The 20,292-nt window shown below is 43.8% G+C and overlaps 1 protein-coding gene across 1 annotated transcript; it reads right to left on the minus strand.

Moving 5' to 3' along the window:
* Positions 1–75: 75 nt before the first annotated feature.
* Positions 76–15,691, minus strand: LOC112564260 (neurogenic differentiation factor 1-like). Its single transcript, XM_025238960.1, has 2 exons — positions 14,897–15,691; positions 76–4,193 (listed from the first exon to the last, which is right to left on the minus strand). Exon 2 carries the CDS (start codon positions 3,844–3,846, stop codon positions 3,016–3,018), a length of 831 nt encoding a protein of 276 aa, XP_025094745.1. The 5' UTR covers positions 3,847–4,193; positions 14,897–15,691; the 3' UTR covers positions 76–3,015.
* Positions 15,692–20,292: the final 4,601 nt, after the last annotated feature.

A 20,292-nucleotide genomic window follows, 5' to 3' on the forward strand; every position in this document is an offset into this window, starting at 1 on the left:
GGACGCGCTGGCCCTGGAGTGTAAGATTATCCTTTTAAAGCGTTTTGTTTTTGTTTTTGTTTTTGTTTGGTTTGTTTTTGTTTGTTTGTTGTTGTTTTTTTGTTTTTTTTGTTTTGTTTTTTTGTGGAGTAAGTGCGTCTGCCGATGAGCTCAAGATTTAAAAATATTTGTCTGCAGTCAGCAATCTCCACCCCTCCGCATACCCACACCCACATTCTGAAGTACATGACTTCTCTTCCTTTCTCTCTCATTCCCATAAAACACACATACGCGCGCACAATTCTTTTCCTGTCCTATAACAATTACTACAGGTCTCTTTAAACATATATGCATAATCATGAGTAAAAATACACATAAAAACTTGATAAAAGAGGTTGTTTTTGAAAACTGAAATGTTTAATTGCACTTTGAAGAATCAACATTTATTATTGCACAAAACGGTAAACGTTGATGCATGATCACCTTTTCACACCTGAAGACCTCAGATGAATGTAAAACGAACTTCATTCACCACAAGGGGGAGAAAAGGCATGTACATCTGATTAGTCGAACACAACCTGAACATTAACAGCGTTTTACAGAGTTATTGAAACCTTGAAGATTGATATTAACGGGACTAAACATATGTAATGTTTAATGCTCATACCATAACAAAACTATGATAGTGGTGAAAGTTCTGCGTCAAGACTTTCAGATATCTTCCGCTCGTGTTTCACAACCATTTCAACGATAGTTCCAACCATTAGCGGGCTATTAGCGGGCTGTGACCTTTCATAAGGCTCGGAACCCCTTTAATCATTACTGTATTGCACAGTATCAGCAGAAATTAAAGGGAAAAAAACTAAAAACACACCCATCCTCTACGACAGCTGTTGTTTAGAAATCCTAAACTAACCATAAGCGAGCCTGCACTTAAATGGTCAAGGCATCTGTTCTAAACAAGCCTGGCAGTACATGTTGTATTCAAGATATGTTTGTCGATTTATGTCCAACCTGTACATATTTGTTTACCTTAGTTCACACGTGAAAAAATGTAATGGATAAAGGAGCTGGATTTTCTTATTTCATGAATCGTTCCGTGTGCCCAATAAAAAAGAAAAGCGTGTCATACCCGGAGTGACTGGAATGGGAGTGTTCTGGGTGGATGAGGAGGGAAACAAGGACAGAGTGCCCTGTAAGTAGGACAAGGTGCAGGAAATGGGACTCGCGACATCGTGGACGTCCTCTCACAAAGGTAGAACATCTCGACCCGAAAAAAAGAGGGTTTGAGGAGTTCGCCAGGTCTCGGGCACACATATGGGCCCTTTATTCTTCTCTTGGTCTCAAGACTGCAAAATGTCTCATGTCCTTGATGACTCATACATTCAAGCAATGATTTTTACGAAATAATTTTGCCTGACCCCTGACATTTCAAGGCCACTGCGAGTGCACAGCAGAAGGTAAATGCTCAAAACTGTAGGAAGAGATGAAGAAGCAGGTAGGACATGTATGTAAGAATACTGAGTAATGGAACTCTTAGAGAAAGAAACCAAAAAAATATCCACCTCAACTTTGTGTCATAACCGGACTCAGTATAAAACATTTAACGCCACGCACTGTTTATTGCTAACAGAGGCTACACGAAATGTTGTCATGGTGACAGAGGAGACTAGCAGAACCCACAAAACAAACACAAATACTTTGTGTACTCTGAGTTCCGACATATTTGTGTACACGATAGCATCGCATGGTTAGCCACACGACTTTGAAGAACAGACGTGACAACAGCTCACTGGCCAAGCTGGAATGACTCTGATGAACTAAGATTAATGAAAGAGAATATGGTCTTCTAAAAAAATTAATAATGTAGCCAGTTACGTAACTGAACAACAGCAAGAATTAACTCTGTGTGCGCGCGCGTGCATGTAACAAGTCAAATAAAAGTAAAGCAACAGTGAAACTGCTACTGTCAATGAACCCTAAAATCCTATTTTGGATTAGTGAGCAGCTATGGCATTGCAATATTTATATCATTGCAACATTTATATCTGCCTCCTATAAGCAGTACTTAACTCAAAACCAGCACGACAGTACTGTGGCAGGGAACAAGCACACACAAGGAAGGACATTCTGACGGATGAATAAAAAGGAAGGGACGGGGCACAAAGATGGTGGATAAAATATCAAGGGTTGCAGGAAGGCAGGCTTGGAAGGTGTCGAGGCACAAAAATCACTGAAAATATAGGCGGTTAATACACTTTAAACAGTCAAATATGAAATGTAATACTTTTTTTTAAAAATAAGACAGCGTTTACAACAGAGACAGTTTCTGGTGTATTCTCTTATAGCAATATTAGGCAAATGGCACTTGTGGAATATATAACATGCAACATATCTACACTCATACAGAGCTGGGCACAGTTTGGGGGCAAATGACACGGAATGTAGTCAATGTTCAACAGTCACAGCTGTGTCCCCGTTAATCATTAACGAGAGAGATGCTCATCGTCTACCGGAAAGGTGACATGGAAATCTGTTTAGGCACTTGCATGTAACTGTTCATGGGAACAACTATAAAATGATCAACGCACAAACTCAAGAGAGCTGAGACCTCAGACTGTGTTCAGCTTGTTTTCTCTGGTTCTTGAAGTGTTCTGTCACTTCTGACTATAACGATTTTCACAAACCGACACAATCTGTTGTCTATGATCGAAAAACTCGAACTCACAGAATACCCTGCTGGCAACAGTCAGGTGCTTCATTTTCCTACATTTCAAATCTTTTGCAAAAATTTTAATTTTTTAAAAAAAAAAACTTTCTTTAGCTTTGCACAGAACTCATCCTCGTATTCTTGACTTCACCATCTGTGATTTAAGCTTGTCCCAAAGTCCAAAGTCTCAGCCTCAACGTGTGAGTTGAATGTGTGCCAGTCCGCAAGATGCATTGACATGGTGACGTCACAACGTGATGCCGTTGTCACGGAATCTCACGTGGTTAGGCGAGATACAATGTCGTAGCGAAATGTCGACGTTGTTATTACGACATGTTGACGTCGTAGATGCTGGTGGTGGACGTAATCATGCTGAGATCGTGCTCCAGGACTGGCTCGGGCTGGAAGTCGGCGAGGTCCTCCGGCAGCAAGTGGTACTGACCGCACACGTCCTGCGAGCTGTGCACGTGCGCTTCGCCTCCGAAGCTGTGGCCTCCAGGTGGCGCAAACGCTTCGCACGACGTTAATTCTGCGCAAGGCAGGTAGCTGCCCCCGGAGCAGGAGCTGGAAGTGGGCAGCGCGTGCCCCCGGCCTCCGGCTGCCGCATGCAGCATGCTAGGGCTGGGCCGGTGCGGCGCGGCGTGGGGATGGCCTACGGCCGGCGGGAACGTCACAGAACCCACGTGCGGCAGGTGCTGGAAAGGGGACAGCTGCGACGAGATGATGTGCCGCTGGGGACCGCACTGAGGCACCTCCATGCCCGCTGCGGGTCCGTAGGCGAAGATGTCGCTGGGGTGCGCCAGCGGGGGGAAGTCGGCCGTGGTGCCGTCGTAAAGAAGCTGGTAGGGCTTGAAGGGCATGCCTTCGGGCTGCAAAGTCCGCGGGTTGAGCTGCAGGCAGCTGGCCACCATGTTCATGGTGTTAGTGCTCAGGCCCTTGGACAGCGCCTTGGCGAAGGTAAAGGGGTCCGGGCGCACCCCGGATTGCAAGGTCTCGGCCATGACCCGGATGTAGTTGCGCGCCAGTCGCAGCGTCTCGATCTTGGACAGCTTTTGCGTCTTGGTCTGGCACGGCACGTGCTTGCGGAGCTCGTCCAGCGCCTCGTTCAGCCCGTGCATGCGGTTCCGCTCGCGCGCGTTGGCCTTGACCCTGCGCATGCGCAGCTTGGCGATCCTCGCCTTCGTCAGCTGCTTCTTCTTCGGTCCGCGCTTCTTGGGGTCTTGGCCTGTCCCCCATCTCCCGCCTCATCTTCGTTGCTGGCGGGGCCTACGCCCGAAATGGATTTGTCCCGTCGCTTGCTCGCCTTGCACTTGGAATTCTTAGGCAGCTTGGGTTTCTTCCGGTGGTCACAGCTGTCGCTGCCAGTGGTGGAGTCCGGTAGGTCATCGAGTTCTGAGTCGTCGTCTTCTTCATCGTCCTCATCGTCGTCGTCCAGCAGCTCAAACTCGTCGGATGTTTTGGACAAGTCGTCTTCTACGCTTTTGATCGGCATCTTGTCTGACACCTGCAACAGATGTACAGAGGATGAGTATCGCTGACGACATTATGTAACAGCGATTCAAATTAAATTTAATGTAGATGTTTTACTTTTTCCAGTTAAATCATTATTGTTGCTTTTTTCTTTTTGCTTCAACATTTATGATCCGGCGAGGACAGCCAACAAGACGAACAAAAATACGTATGAATGAACGGCAAAACATTATCAAGGATATTAAATATTTAACCAATCAGTTTACATGTTTAAAGTTGTTGCATGTCAGTTTTATTTAGCTCGTCAGCGCAGCTTGACGATGATGTCTGTAGAGTTTGTTTTTTTTTCAAAAGGGTGAGTTAAAGCATTATAAATTTGAGGAGCAATAATTATCTGAGAACTGTAATTATTGCAAATGGAAAGATCTAATATCACGATACTTGCAATTTTTTTTTTTCTCAGTAACTGTTGAAGATTTCATAGGGGATTTGGGATTTTTTTTCTAGCCACAGAAACAATCTCAAAACTACGGTAACGCTGTCAAGCAGCAGTAAAAACGGACATATTTATTCGCATTGTTGTTGATGGCATCAATAAACCGAGACATTGCTCGTAATTATAAAAGAGCGCACAGTTTCTATGTTCATATTACACCCTTAATCTGTCAATCAACGAGTTTTGTTGGCACTTGGCTAATGATAAGCTTTTTATGATCTGTGTCTGGGGTGTTGCAAGTCGGATTTCACATGTTCTGTCGATCCATCTAACCAAAATCCATTTTTGAAGTTTACTAACAATAATATCGACATTTGCAGACCTGGCAAACCCTTTTTTCATCCAAGTGATTCCACGTGGTCTTTAGGGGAAGGGGTAAAATGGTCACAAAGCTATAGACTGTTTGTAAACGAAGAAAAAACAGTAATTAGAATGACGCTAGCGACATCTATCTACCAACGATCACCTTAGCAACTGACCCTATCACGACAACTATGAACTATGAACACGATCGCCACAGCAACCGAGGACGATTATTTCTTCAACGGCAGTGTTTACTTTGCCGAGACACTGACAGCAAAGGAGAAACAGTTTCATTCTTCGATCCCAAGCCAAACGGCATCAGAGGAATGCGAAAATCCAGTGGGGACGGTGGTAGGGGCGGGGTGCAATGTGTGATCAAATGCCGCCTCTTGATGGCCGTCATGTTCGGAATATTAATCTGGCGAGAGGAAGTGGATCCAAGAGAAAGACGTCACGCACCGAGACGCCGAGACAACTGCGGCCCAGACTCGGGTGGCCTGGGCGCGGAGCGGGAAGAGGGACGGAGAGCAAGGTAAACACAATCTGCCACCGAGTGCAGCGCGCGCACGCTCGATAATGCACGTTGCGCGTGTCCGCACATGGCGAGCCGAGACGTTTGCAGCAGAGGGTCTCGCGCCATTCTCGGGCGGCTAACAATATAGCACGCTCGTGCGTTCGCTGCGCCGGTGTGCCTGAAGAGTTTGCGCCTCTTGATCCCCTGACTTCAATAACATGAGATGAAAGGTAATGAATTTCGTCTCCATTTTCTCGTGTAACGGTACTTAATTAGCTCAATCAAGGAAAGGTGTGGGCGTATCGATCTCCCTCCATCTGTCGCTGGCTGCAGTGAGTTCAGCGTTCAGTCAGAGTGGGTGGGTGGGTGGGAGTTTGGAGGGAGGAGGAAGGGGGAGTGGGGATCGAGTGGCGCGGTCGCGCGTGAAGGACAAGAAACGGGACGACAGAAGGCGGGCGACTCGCTGGTGTGACGTCACTGACAGGTCAAGAGAAAACTTTTATGATGTTGTCCACCAGCCACGTGGCCATCTATCACCCCTAGCCATACAAGGTTTGGAGAAAATGAACGTGGGTAACAATCGCTCCAATCAAACTTCTCCTTTTTTGGTTGTCTGCGGAATCGAAAAGTGCAAATTTTGTTTTGTTTTTCAAAGTCGTCCATGCTCATCTTCAGATCGTCTGGAAATGGTCAATTGCCTTTGCATTTTTCCAACATATATCGTCACAGTGTAATGCCAGTGCAGGTACTTGTGTTTTCAATGTGTGTGTGTGTGTGTGTGTGTGTGTGTGTGTGTGTGTGTGTGTGTGTGTGTGTGTGTGTGTGTGTGTGTGTGTGTGCGTGCGTGTGTGTGTGTGTGTGCGTGCGTGCGTGCGTCTCTCTCACTGCTTCTCTTCTCTACAGTCATTATCTGCCCATTAGTCAAAAACTTTTATACTCCAGCAGCTCATCTTCCACATGCGTCCTTTTTTAGACTGACAGGAAAACCTTGCTCTCACCACCACCACCTTGACTCTTGGTGCCCTCGACAGATGGCACCACTGGTTGCGTCCATTAACAGTGAGACACTAGAGACTCGCTTTTATTATCCTTTTTTTTTTTTAATTAGACGATATCTTCGCATGCAGTTTCTCGACGACAGACTGGCAACACAACCATTAATATTCCTTCCCTACACCCGCCCCAACCCCCCCCCAGACTCGGGTGGGGGTTAAAATCGAGATGAAGGCTGTGAACCACACCTTTTAGTACTACCATCGCACAGTCTCACGTAAAGCATGAGAAGAATTCTAAAGGTGTTGGAAGAGGGGTCAGCAAGAAAAAGCAACACCGCCGACCATGGGGCGACGCATGCGTGATCACATGCGTGACTGGCAAATACCAGATTTCCTCTGTTCATCGTTAATACTCTGAGACTAGTTTTCCGCTGGGTTATGGAAAACATGACAAATACTGCCAAACGGCACCCGCATCCCGGAACAAACGAAACAAGATGAATGGCTGGAAATCTGTGAGTGGCGAGGTGCGGCCGTGGAGTGTTGACCTCACGCGAAGCACACAGGAAACCAGTCGGCTTGTGCGATGCTGTTTGAGCAAGGCTATTTCCTGTCGAGGGAAAAAAGACCGGAGTTTGCCGCAAAATTCAACATTTCAGTTTATTCATTTTGTCGTCGGTATCGCGAATACAATGGCAATAATCTCTTTTAACAACAAAAAACCCAATAAACCTTTAGCTGTTTTCGTGAAAATAGAGAAAATCCAGGTAAGGCAGTGACGGTTCGTGATTAAAAAGTTAGATTACTTGACAGATGCGAAATCGATGTCCAAAACGACACCACGTGATGAAGACGAAACCGTCCTCTCAGTATATTTTGCATCAGCCATAGCAGAAAGATTGTCAAGAAAGACAACTCAGTAAGCAGTTCACGTTGCCCATAACTTGATTGTCTCCCGGTTGTTTCTTGGTCGTCTGCCTGTGGACTGGTAATAACACTCAACAGGAGAACTGAAGCAGGAGTCAAATCCGAAATACCCCTCTAACGCTAGAATCACACAGCTAGCGAACAAAATTAATGGACACACTTTTTTTTTAAATTTCAAGCAAAATGTGCCATGACAGAACTTATATAATTTCAAACCCGCATAGGAGGGAGTGATGTGAAAACGGCGACTTCTGACAGAAAGGTAAACTTTAACCTTAATGACTTAGTTATCAAAAAAAAAAATACTTATCTAATAAGTTGAAAAGTGTCTTTAAAAGGTAAGCACTGGGGTTTTATATTTTCCCTTATTCTTTGAATAATAATGATCAGTGACTGGACTTTGTATGTGTGCTTGGGTGCGAGCGCGCACGCCCACTCTCTCTCCCTTAACATGTCAAAGTTGTCAATAAGCGCTATCTTCTGGGATCAGAGCTTCACCTCACTTACTGATACTGGTGTTATCACACACGACCGTGCAGATACTAGTGTTATCGCACGTCCGGTGTGGCGGCCAAGCTGACCTCGCGCGCCGCTAAGAACTGGCCACGCGTTCAAAGGGACGCAACCTGGATGTCGTCAAAAGCAATCGAGGCGTTGCTAAAAACGCCGAGTGCAATCGACCAACCCCAGGTGATGGAGGCAATCGACGATGACAGATGACAGCCTAGGCTACAAGTGCAGCACAAACACTTGGGCTGACCTGTACAGGCCACCTTATTGCTGTTATGATCGTGCAAGCTATGGTCGTCCATTCTGTTCCTACGCGACACTGTTGAGCTGTGATAAGACGGGAGGCTTTCAGCGCGGCCTGCTCGGGTGGACGGACACAGTTGCTGGGTTGCCTGAGGGGTGGGGAGATAGTCCTGGTCGTGACTCTAGAGCGCGTGGATGAGACTGAACTGAGGAGAAAAGGTTGGGGTGGGGGGGAATCTATCAGTCAGTATAACTTCTGATGTCTAGAGCTACTACATCGTTTTGCTCCTGAGGTTAACCATTTTCCACGAACTTGTATTACTGGACTGCTGGCAGACGATTTTTTTCCAGTTAACTACTAAAACGAGGCATTAGACGACAAAGCTTCCGGTTTATTCACATTTCAGATCAACCACTAAAACGAGGCAGGTTTGTACAAAGCTTCCGGTTTAGTCACATTCTTTGTTACGGCTCGCCGAGACTAACAGCGGAGAACTGAGAACAAGAGGCTGAGCGTTTGTCTTGGCAGACAGACAGCAGTCCACCTATACACATTCAGGCATTTTCAGGATGAGACGGATCAGTAGAGTACAATAGTCTGAAGTCGGTATGTTACAAGAGTAGTAAGTACAACATCATGTTTAACGTTGCCACGTTATTTAACTACACTATTTTTAACGTTCCACGTCGCATGAGCGCGATACATTTAAGGTATTACTACATTACTTAAAACATGTTTAATATTGCCTGGGGGACGACAGCACAATACGTCGAATGTTGCTGCCTTATGCCAATCACATTAGCTGTCGCTGTCATGTCATGCAGCACTAATGAACTTCAGTTGACGATTCGAGTAAACGAACGAGGAACATAGCATAATTTTAATTTCAAATTAAATGATAGTGACAGAGTGATGAGTGGTAGAGACTGAGATACGGGCTAAAGTCTCCTTAAATTCCATCTTCGCGCTGCTCTTCCGGAAGTCTGGTGGTCAATGCTTGCCGAGACTAACAGCAGAAACTCGCAAGAGGCTAAGCGTTGGTCTCGGCGGACAGTCATCAGTCCACCTATCAGTCCTTGCCCCGACTCCCCTACAGCACACGTGATCGGCGCGTCACACCAGCACAGTAATGACTAGACGCATCAAATCAGCCGTGTTTATCGTCGTTGGAGCCGAGTGACCTGCCCCTCTTGATCGGAGGAGTCTTGTGGGGAAGGGGAGGGGCATTGGGGGAGATGGGGACAGAGGAGGCACCGACGCACGAAAGGCATGAAAAATGGCGGAGCTTGTCCTTCACCAGGCGGAGTGGTCCCTCGAGACCGCCAGGACTCCGTGCAGCTAATGGTTCGAGCCTCTGTGTAATTTTTCGATTCTGCCAAAATTAGTGATGCGCATGAGGAGGCGGAATTGGAAAATGACGGGTCCTGGAAATGGAAAGAACGTGCCTTGGTGTTTGTGTGTGTGAGAGAGAGAGAGAAGAGGGGGTGCGTGTGTGCGTGTGTGCTTGTGAAAAGGAAGGAAGCAGGGAAATAGAACCAGAACTTTCGCGTATGCGATTGACTTACAGAAAATGGCTACAAGCAAGAAAGGCCCAGCAGAGAGGAATAAGATTGGTGGCGGATGGGAGGTGAGACGAAGCACATGGAAATATTTGCTGTCATCGTTTTTCTCATCTTTGATGATGCAATTTTTAATATTTTTATATAAGAAAGAATAGGCAGGTGTTTGCTGTTTCCTTTCTCTTTGTAGGTTATGATGCTCGATTCCATGGGCATGGAACTGCGCTATAAAAGTCAGACATATTTTTGTCAAGTCCGGAGATGTACGTGAAACGACACCGCAGATGTGCGCCTCTGGAAAAATTATAACATACAATATTTATAGTTACAATTTAATATGACCATGTGGAATGCAGATTCATACATGCATTTTTTAAATAAGAAAGACCCCAGGAGATCGTGAACATAGCACAAGGACAGGTGTTTACTGCTTGAAATATACTAAGTGACGTTTTCCCCTTTGTTTCACCCCAAAACGTCACGTGATGTCTCGAACAGGTTTTAGCACGATGGCTGAGTGCCGAGCAAGTACCTGATCACCGAAACAAAGTTCTCTCGAAGATATTAGTCGAATATCGAAATGTTCGAGCATGGAGCAGATGGAGTACTGAGGTACTACTGGACCATTTTTGTTTTAAAATGAAGAAACAAACCACTGGGCATTTTGAATAATTATTTTTCAACTATCCTAAACTTCTATGAAAAGAAACAATTTGTTTATGTTTGTTAATGCGGGTCAGCAGTCTATATTGAGGATACAGGTCTCGGCAGATCGATAGAAATTTTGGTAGGAGGAGGCAAATATGCAATGTCGAGAAGGCGGCGCTGCAAATTAGTTGTGAGTCAGAAATGCAGGGGCAGACAACAAATGTTGATTACCGCCCTTGGTCGCTGGTGTTAGTCTTTCTCTTCCGCCTCCTCTGCCCCTCCCTTCCCTATCCTCCCACCCTGCCCTCAGTCTCTGCAGGCGGGACAGGACATGGGCGAATGTTGCCCATCTGTCAGCTTTTGAGCAACGGTACCCGACATGGAGATGTGTGTCATTTTAGTGAAACTTCTTGAAATTGAAATACTCTCTCCAGCTTGAAAGAAAAACAGTTTTTGTCCCTTCGTCATGAAAGTCCTGCATTGTATTGTTTATTTGTTAGTAATGACTGTTCTGATAAAATCGCTCGTTTCTTTCTTACTGTACTTTTTCTGACATACTAAAATGTATTCACTCTACCAGCTACAGACACTGTATACTGGCGTTTAGACCATGAGAACAGACATAAAGTGCTTTCTTTGTATGTGAATTCAGTTTCTTGACTGTGACGATTTAATTTTGCTCGTGCTTGAATTTTGTTATTACGAATGTGAACGAGAAGTAAAGCGAGCTATTATATTTAATGCGGGGAAATAGTTTTATATATCAAAGTACCATATGAATATAGTCTAGTTCGCAAACTGCTAACACGGGTAAAGTGTGTTTTCTGACCTCACTGGCAAGATCATTTGTCTACTTCTGTAAAGAAGAGACATACTGTTTTCTCGCTGGTCGATGTGGTCAGCAAGTGCTGATGAGTGACGACTGCCAAATGTCCGCGGCCCAGCAAGGTCTGGAGATTTGCTTGACCCTGATCTGTCTTGGGACAACTCTATTATTGACTTCCATCCTCCACGACGAAGGTTCCTGTGATTTTAACACGTAAATCAAGAGCCTTTTATATTTTGTGTACCCAGAGAATCTGCGAGCAGACGTGCTCGACCTGGGCTGTGTGCACAATGGTGCGAGCTGGGTACAGATGCCTAGGACAGACCTTCAGCTCGAGCGATCATGCCAAGATGTTAGCTCCACCTTCTAAATGGTCGTTGTGATTGTGGTCCCTAGAAAACGTGTCTTTACATATGAAAACTTTTATACCACGTGCTTTAAGCCCTGTTCACAAGTTCTAAATAGGTGAAGTGCTTGGCACGAGACCAAGAGGTTGTTTTTGTAATGTGCATGTACAGTGGCGAATGTCCACACGTTTTAGAGCTAAAAGTTTAAAAATTAAAATGAGAGTTAAATGTCTTATTTTCAACGGGTTATTTTTCAATCGTCCAAAAGAGAATGTATTACTAGCTACAGCAATAGTGTGATTTACATCAGCGTTGGACAGATCAGCCATAGTACACACGCAGTGAAAACAGACGAGGTTGATCTCTCGTCCCAGCGGAGGAGCTCGTTGGATCACGTGACCTGAATCAGCAGTCTTAGGAGTGTTCATGATTCACCACGTGCGCCCGCCGTCAGCAGGACAAGGGGAGAACGGAGCGATAGCTATAATGCTCTTGTGAAAATGTCGCAGATTCGCAGAAATGAGAGTAAGTTATCACGTGACATAAGGAGAAAGAATGCACCCATACGAATATAAAGTGATCTTTTCAAGAGTATATCTACGGCCTTTGCTAAGTGGGCGTCAATTGATTGTTTTGGTTTTTTTGGTTTTGTTTTGTTTTGGTTTTTTTTTGTTTTTGTTTTGTTTTGTTGTTGTTTGTTGTTGTTGTTGTTGTTTTGTTTTTTTGTGTGTGTGTTTTTGTTTTGTTTTTTTTTTTTTTTTTGGGGGGGGGGTACAAACGGCGCAAATCATCGACTCTCTTCTGTGTTAACTAAGGCAAGCTCAGTTGACGCCGTTACAAGCATCTGCTCTTAACAGCAACAACAAAAATCAACAATTACAATTAAAAACAAAATTACAAGCTGGAGGATCTGCACTAGTCTTATCGACTGAGTGTGTGTGCGTGTGAGAAATGTTTTAAGTTTTAAGTTAAATATTGAGTCTTTTATTGTAACAAAGATGATCTTTACAATGAGTGTTATTCTCAGCAGAAAAAAAAGTTGTTTTGAAGCAGCTTAATATTTCATCAAGGAAGATGTCCTGCTATTTTAAGAACGGGAGTTTTAAAACGGAACACGTTTTTTCAACTGACAACCATGCATACATACACTGAAGCAGATGGAGAGGAATCATGGTCAGTAAGTACATTCCCAACAGACGAAAGTTGTGTAAGCTAACGGTGATTTGTCACAGTGCAGTCTCATATTATTTTGAAACTATGAAACGGAAATTTAACAAAAGCAAGAGTAAACACTTAAACACTCATAAAACTACAATCTTCGTGCTGTCTTGTTTTATCAATAGCTTGTAGCTTATACTTGTTAAGTAAATAAAAGAGCTGATATTTTCGTGCAGACTCCTGGGTTCTTGGGTCCCCCCCCCGCCCCCTCCAACAAACTGACTAAATGAAAGAGTGTGTCCGTAAACTTCTCTTTGTTAGAGGTTCGCACCAAAACTTTGTTTGCTTTTGTTTGTTTTTTTTTTTAATTGCCGATTTAGGGAGAGGGAGTAAAAGCGAGACCGGAAATCAGTTCACACACCTATCCATTTGTTTGGATCATTAGAACAATGAGTGCATTAAACCATTTTAACCAATATTATGCGCTTTACTTTCTTGATGAAATTTCTTTTCTGACATCTGACACTACATTTATGATCTGTTTTTTTCCTATAGTAACAAGCATTACTTGAGAGGGATTGCAACGACTTTATGGTTATTGTCAAGCACAAATTCAATAAACTCCCATTATTAGGGAAAGATTTGGTTGATTAATAAAAGTTAGTTTCTCAATACGCTTTGGTTTCAATCTTTAGATTCGCTATTAATCAACATTATATTTGTTCACAGTTTTACTTTCCTGTGTGTCCCTTTGTGATACCGTCAGACAAATGTTTGGTTTGGGGGCTTTTAAAACAATTTTTGTGGAGTGATTAAAATATTACTTTATTGAACATTTTAAATGATATATTTTCTTTCTGATCACGGATCAGCATGATAAATATTTTGGAATGACTGGGAGTAAGCAATAAACAACAACAACAAATACACAACATATGTTGTGTCTATAAGAACAAATAAACACCGTTTGCTATGCTTCTGTCTTTGTTGTAAGAGACTGCATGCAAACAGTTTGACAGATAAGCAATGAATGAAAAAAATTGAAAAAAAAATCACAGAAATCGGAGGAGCGGGTTTGGGAGGTATAGTCTGCTGTAGAAAACCGCAGATTGTTTGATTTTCTCGCAGATATCAATAATGAAATTGCGACCACTATAAATGGACATTTGCCACCATGTCTCTGCAGAAGATTTGCGCTTGGACTCATGCGATGACTAATTGGTTGATTTTTTAATTTCTTAATTTTTGTTAGTTTTTTTTTTATTTTATTTTTTTATTTTTTGCGTTGCTTTATTTTCACTCTGGTCTGCGTGATAATTTCCATTTTCATTATGAGTGGGGCCACTAGTCTTCAGCAAATCATCAGTTTTTGGAATCAAGTTTATCCTTCAAATTCCTGATCTTTTAAGTTGTCATATATCTTAGAACTTTTAAAGGTCACACAAAATATATAAGATTTTATTTTAAAATATCCTTATTAAAATTAAAAAAAGGGGTAAGTCGTGTACTATTCATTAACTAAATGGTATATTCATGAAAGTTTTATTTACAAGTAAATTTAGGCACAGAGATTAGAAACAAAGGACAACGATTACAAACATATTTGCTTGAAATATTACTTTGTAAAGTTTATTTTTAATAGCTTAAATCATTGATCTTCCAATCCAAAATTTTCTTCTTTCTGTCTTGCATTGAGTGTTTCTGCGTGAATGCGTATGTTATTGGTACAGTTCCGGAATTTTTTCTAATGTGAAGCAAAAACAAGAGAAACTGACCGAGGGACAGGAACGAGGGAGAGAGAAAGGGGATAGAGAGAGAGAAAAATAAAGCAGACAGACGGCGAAGCATCACACGTTACTCAAAGAATTAATCAAAACAACTCGGTACCCGACGTCGGGAAAACCCACATCTAGCGAGTAAAATATTAATTAAGCTGCTGTCTAAACATGTTTCATTGTAAATACATTCTAGTCTTAACTAAATATGTTGCAGTCTACAGAAAGTACGCTATTGTCTGAATTAAACACACTACAGTCTAAACAAAATACATTATATTGTAAACTAAATACAGTTTTAAAACATTTTGTTTAACAATAATTTTCATCATAACCTCTTATCATCGTCGTCGTGAAATTTAGCAGTAGTAGCAATAGTAATAGTGTAAGGAGAAAGACGAGAATAAAATACGAAAAAAAGTAAACTCAACTCACCAGGTCACGGAGACCGCGCAAAGGTCAAAGAAAACCAAACATCCACAAACCAGCTTGTCCGACTGTGCTTCGTCTCAAAACAGTTCTGAATCCTTTGTAAAAAATCTGCTTTCACTTAAATCTTAAAAAAAACTGGCTTTTTTTAAAATTGGGAAAGTTGATTCCTTAGAAAATTATGAAATCAAGCATTGCACTTTGTTTTCGAAATTAGCGATTTAAAATCCCAAATAGAAAGATTTATCTTTTAGTGGAGATTTTTGGATGGTCCTTATGCAAGAGGCAGGACAGAGTGTGATGACTGCGTGGTGAGCAGCACGTCACAGGCCAAGTCCTTGCCACACGAGTGCGGTGCTGTCCAGACGAGAGAGTAAGACATTTACAGGCGCCATATGTCGCGGCAGCAGTTTTTTAGACGCGGGGTGGCCCGGCACTCGATTATTATGCAAATATATCTACCACTGCTTCCGAGCGGGCCGCCGGCTGCGTCAGCGCCGCTTGCCGCATCTGTCACTATTTCAGCCCCTTGCCCAGTGTGTGTGTCTCTCTCTCTCAAAGACCGGCCTTCACCACTGCTGCTGCAGGCTCCGCGCCCCGGCACCAGTCGCAGAGCAGGCGTGTAGCCACTGGCAGGAAGCTGAGTACGTCGTCGGAAACCGACGAATCACAGAACTCAAGCGACCGAACGAACACCTCGAGAAGAGTTGCATAGTTTGGGACTAAGAAAGACAATTTTCAAGACTGGGCTGATGCTAAACTTTTTTCTGGTTTCGATAATCGTAACTTGACCCCGCTGGACCCAAAAACTGAAACTATCTTTTATAATGTTTTGGGGTTGTTTTTTTAACTTGGAGGTTGCCTCGCACAAAACCTCCTCACCTAAAGGTGATAGTGGGTTTACTGATTCTTCTGCCTTGGGATGCACACACCCTACCCTCACCCCCGACGGTGTAGGACTATCGAATCCAGCTGATGCAAACAGTGTCGAGAAAACTACTCATACACCCCCTGCGTGCAAAAAAGCTTCTCGACGTTTTGGCGAGGGAGGGGGACTTAAAAGAGAAGCCGTTGAGTGTCAGAGAGGGGAAAGGGTAGGCGAGGGTTTGTGCTGTAATTCGTTTATGTCCATATCAGAATGGGCGTGGCCACTGACCACTCACGCGACGCGCACGCGAGCGACACGAGACGGAGGCTGCGCGAGTTTAGGAAAAACCTTCCGTCGGTCAGCTGCACGTCTGCATGTCAAAAAGAGCGTTTGGTGAGTGCGTCCAGCCCCGCCTTCTCGAGTCGGCCATAATTTACTACAGTTTCCTCCCTCTTACTTTTTTTTTTCTTCTTTTTTTTCTTTTCTGTTCTCCCGATCAAGCAGCTGCCAGACGCTCACGTACGAAACAGCACTTTAACGAGGTTTGAAAGGCGCAAGAGCACTCTTTCCCCTTGAACGGCAAACCCTCCCCTCCCCAGGCCGAGCGCGTGGTCCAGCCCGTTGTTGTGGCCATTGGATACGACACAAACAGCAAGTTGACCACACGACACATGCCAGCGTCGTAGTGCTGCAGGCCACCTAATCTCGTCCAGCACGACCACGCCCCTCGGGGGGCAGGCACCGGTTTGTAGGGCCCCGTGCGGCCAGCCCCCGGGCGCAACTGTTCTTTGACTACCTGTCTTGGCTACTTGGTCAGATGCATGGGCTGTATAATAAGCTTGGTTTTCGCTTCCCGCTGTTGTGAAGGAAGCTGCATTCGATAAGAGCACTCGACAGCGAGCTTCAGAAACTAAGGTCATGCAGGTGAGCCGGCGAGGGTGGGGTAGGGGGATGGGGGGTGAGAGAGAGAGAGGCTAAAATGCAGAGTAAAATAGAGTGTAAAGTGGAAGACATTATCAAAGTAACAACAGTCGGTAGCTGTGCATCGATGGGCTTCCACAAAAATTCCCCTTTGTGTAAGAGACAAGTTTTTTCCAAGTACTTTTATAAGGAATATCCATCAATATGACAATGATAATGAACAGCAATCTCTAGACCAGCAACCTTCCATAAAAAAGCAAAATGATTAGAAAGTTTCTTTCGTGTGCCTTTTGATGCAGGCTTTTAAATGGCCTTCTTAACTGCCCCAGTGCTACAATGCCATCTTTGAAATTACATAATAAATACATGGTTCTGTTTCAAAAACTGAAATTTACAGAATATATTTATGTTATCTATACCTATCAGAATCTATTTTTAACTAGGACCGATCGGTAGATCTTTTAAATATTGGGAGCCACCATCTCCAAGGGCGGCAACATTTGAGTCAGGATCCTAACAGCAACAGCGGCAATGGCGAGGTTGGGCAGGGTCTGGCGCAGTCATAACATTAGGTTTACTACAAGGATACGACCTGTACAAGTCTCTCATAGTACCAATCCTGTTTTATGGATGTGAAACGTGGACCATGCTTGCCGATGCAGAGAAGAGGATCTAGGCATTCCAGAACAAGTGCCGGAGGAGGCTACTCCGGTTCTCATTCAGAAACATAAAAATCACTGACTTTATACAAAGCAAGGTTGCCACACTCGTAGACACCAGGAAACCCTATTGCAACAGTCAAGCCTCGTAAGTTGGTCTGGTTTGGCCATGTATCCAGGCAAGATGCTTTGTCCAACAAGATACCGTGGATGGTAGAAGACGGAGATATGGACATACTATTCATTATGGAGGTGTGCTAAATGATGAAGCAAGCAAGAGATAAGCAGTCTTCACCACTGTACCACGGTGGATGCTTCCTTGCTGCTGTCACCACTACCTGAATGCATCAGCCACTGTTCGCCGCCTGTTCGCCCAGGGATCAGGCGTGGACATAGCAAAGTATCGAGACACATGAAATAGTTAAACAGAAAAAAATTAAACAGTAAATAATAATGAAAACAAGCTTGCAGAGCAAGAGAAAGCATCTGATTGTTTCAGATATAACTTACTCTCTTTAAAATGCCACAAAGAAACCCGCTTCGCCAATGTTCTTAACAACATCTACAACGGTTTCTCACAACAGCAGCAACAACAACAGCAACAACAACAACAACAGCAACAACAACAACGACAAAGTGCAAATGCTTAATCGTCAGCTTTCACCAATATTTGAATAGTTTTATTTTGTAATTAAGCCAAATATACGATCCTTAACAAACACGCCAATTAGAAATTTACAAAAGTAAACACACTACGACTTGTCTCGGTAAAACGCGAGCATTTTCCACAGTGATAACCTCTGGCTCAAAACATGTCGGGGCTCTTCAGTACCGCTCTAGTCACGTGTCATGCAATGCATTGTTTGCCATCTTCCAGGGCTGCCCAACGGTCGCTGTTACGCACTTGAGCATGCCCTTCATCTTGAAACGTGTGGTTGCACAAGAGTAACGCCTGCGCGAGAGGACCTCTGCGCACGCAGAACACATTTGCGCGCCCTCTCTGCACTTCACTAAGTGCCCTCGGCCGTCGGAAAAGAAACGAACACAAATTCTGCAGAAGCGACGATAGCTGGGAAATTACACCCAAGAGCTCCCAGTGCTGCCGTAAGGACATACGATACTAAAAAAAAAAAAAATTTTAAACAAAAGTTTTCTACAGACGTGGAGAAAAAGGAAAGTTCACCGCAGATTTCCGGAATGTGTAAAAAATGAGTAATGGTGGGAAACGCTGATTGCATGCTAACAATTTTGGAAACACTGGATTTATAGATATATTCTAAGAAAAAGTGTCGCACTTCTAAACACTTTTCTGTTACCAGAATCGGTACACTCTTTCTCATGTCTGAATGTGTTTTAATGTGTCTAATTACGTCCCTTTTAAAATCTTTTTTGTTAGTCAATGTTTGTTTAGTACAAATATAAAACAATCCATGCACCGACATCTATAGAGAAATTATATTAAAGGTTAACGCTTCTACAATTAGTTTTACGTATTTTCAAGATATTAATTCCCTAAAAATGAGGGTAAAACACTGTTGCCTTCCTGAGGAAGAAAATTTTAAGCATCACAGCTCTCACGTGGAATTCTGGAAAGAGGGAGTCCTCGTTTTCTACGTAAGCAAAGATTGGTTAGCTAGCTAGTAAAACTTATCCATCATGGCTCTAGAGTAGCCTTCAGTGAAGTTAGAAGTAACAGAAATTCTTTTATAGCTTTTATAATTTATAATGGAAAGTAATCTTGAGATTATCTTTGCCTTTCTTTAATAAACAAATGATAGCTTAATAACAGCTTGTAGCTTATTTTCAAATTTAATTGGAGTTAATCTTTATAGTTCTTAATCTCTCATTCACACATAAAACTCATGCCAAACATGTCCAGGAACAGATACCATTCTGGTGGAAGGAATGAGTGCAGAACTGTGCAAATATCACTGAAATTCTTTTTCTGGCAGTCCATGATAAACTATATTTTACTTCTCACTTAACGCACAACAAATAAATACCACTACCAGACTTTCAAAGATGTGCTTATTGTCAGCACCTGCGATACATATATTCTCGTATATACTTGCTGCTAAGCAACGAGACACGTAGCCAGGTGATTTGGTGTTGTCAACGCACTTTGTTACCGACTTTGATCAGGCTCAAGCACCAATTCAGCTTCCTGGCGTCACTCTCTCCACGACGCGGAAACGAGGTGTTGGAGTGTCCAAATGCTGCACTTCAAGAAGCCGTTTACTGCTAATTCTTTAAAGTGAAATACAGTTTCCCGGCAATGAATTCTTCTTCCCCCCGATAACTTAGTCCTGCGTCCCCACGGGACCAACGGCCGCAGCACGTGCAGGGACGTGAGAAAGTCAAACACGGGGCTCGGCATCCCGTGGACAGAAGCTCTCTCCGCCAATCGTGCTGCACGTCTGGCGATGGTGGAATTTTTTTTTTTAAACTCCAGTGATCGTCGGTGGGCAAAACAATTTACGGCTGCCATTACGGAGACTCCGCGGCGGCAAACAGAAGGGAGAGGCCGGATGGCATTTGACTTTCTGGAGGGCTGGCACCATGACAGCAGCGACGTGCAGGTGCCCGACATTAGCTGCTACCTGCAGAAGGTCACTGCCAGACCCAGGCTGACGTCTCCACGTTGCCTTATCTCGGCGCTGTTCCGCCTCGTCCAGCAACCAGACGAGAATCACTTTGTCACGTCGAGGAGGGCGCCCAGCGTGTTGACAAACGGTAATGCTTTTCGTCTCCGGGGTTCAACGCCTCTCAAACAAGCGATAACGAAGATGGTCAGCCTAGCTGCTACATTAAGAAATAAATAGCCAGTAGTGACTACAGCTCTATTCTGGTCCTTCGATCGTGCGCGTGAACGCATGCGCGAGTATTTGCTGGGATGAGGTAGAAAGGTTGATTGGTGAGGGTGCACGTTTTACCTTCAGGAGAGAGGCTTTAAT

Source organism: Pomacea canaliculata, linkage group LG5, assembly GCF_003073045.1.
Source record: "Pomacea canaliculata isolate SZHN2017 linkage group LG5, ASM307304v1, whole genome shotgun sequence".
Classification (NCBI taxonomy): domain Eukaryota; kingdom Metazoa; phylum Mollusca; class Gastropoda; order Architaenioglossa; family Ampullariidae; genus Pomacea; species Pomacea canaliculata.

Coding starts and splice junctions, on each gene's coding strand:
- LOC112564260 (XM_025238960.1), bottom strand. CDS start 3,846: ATGCGCAGGGTCAAGGCCAACGCGCGCGAGCGGAACCGCATGCACGGG.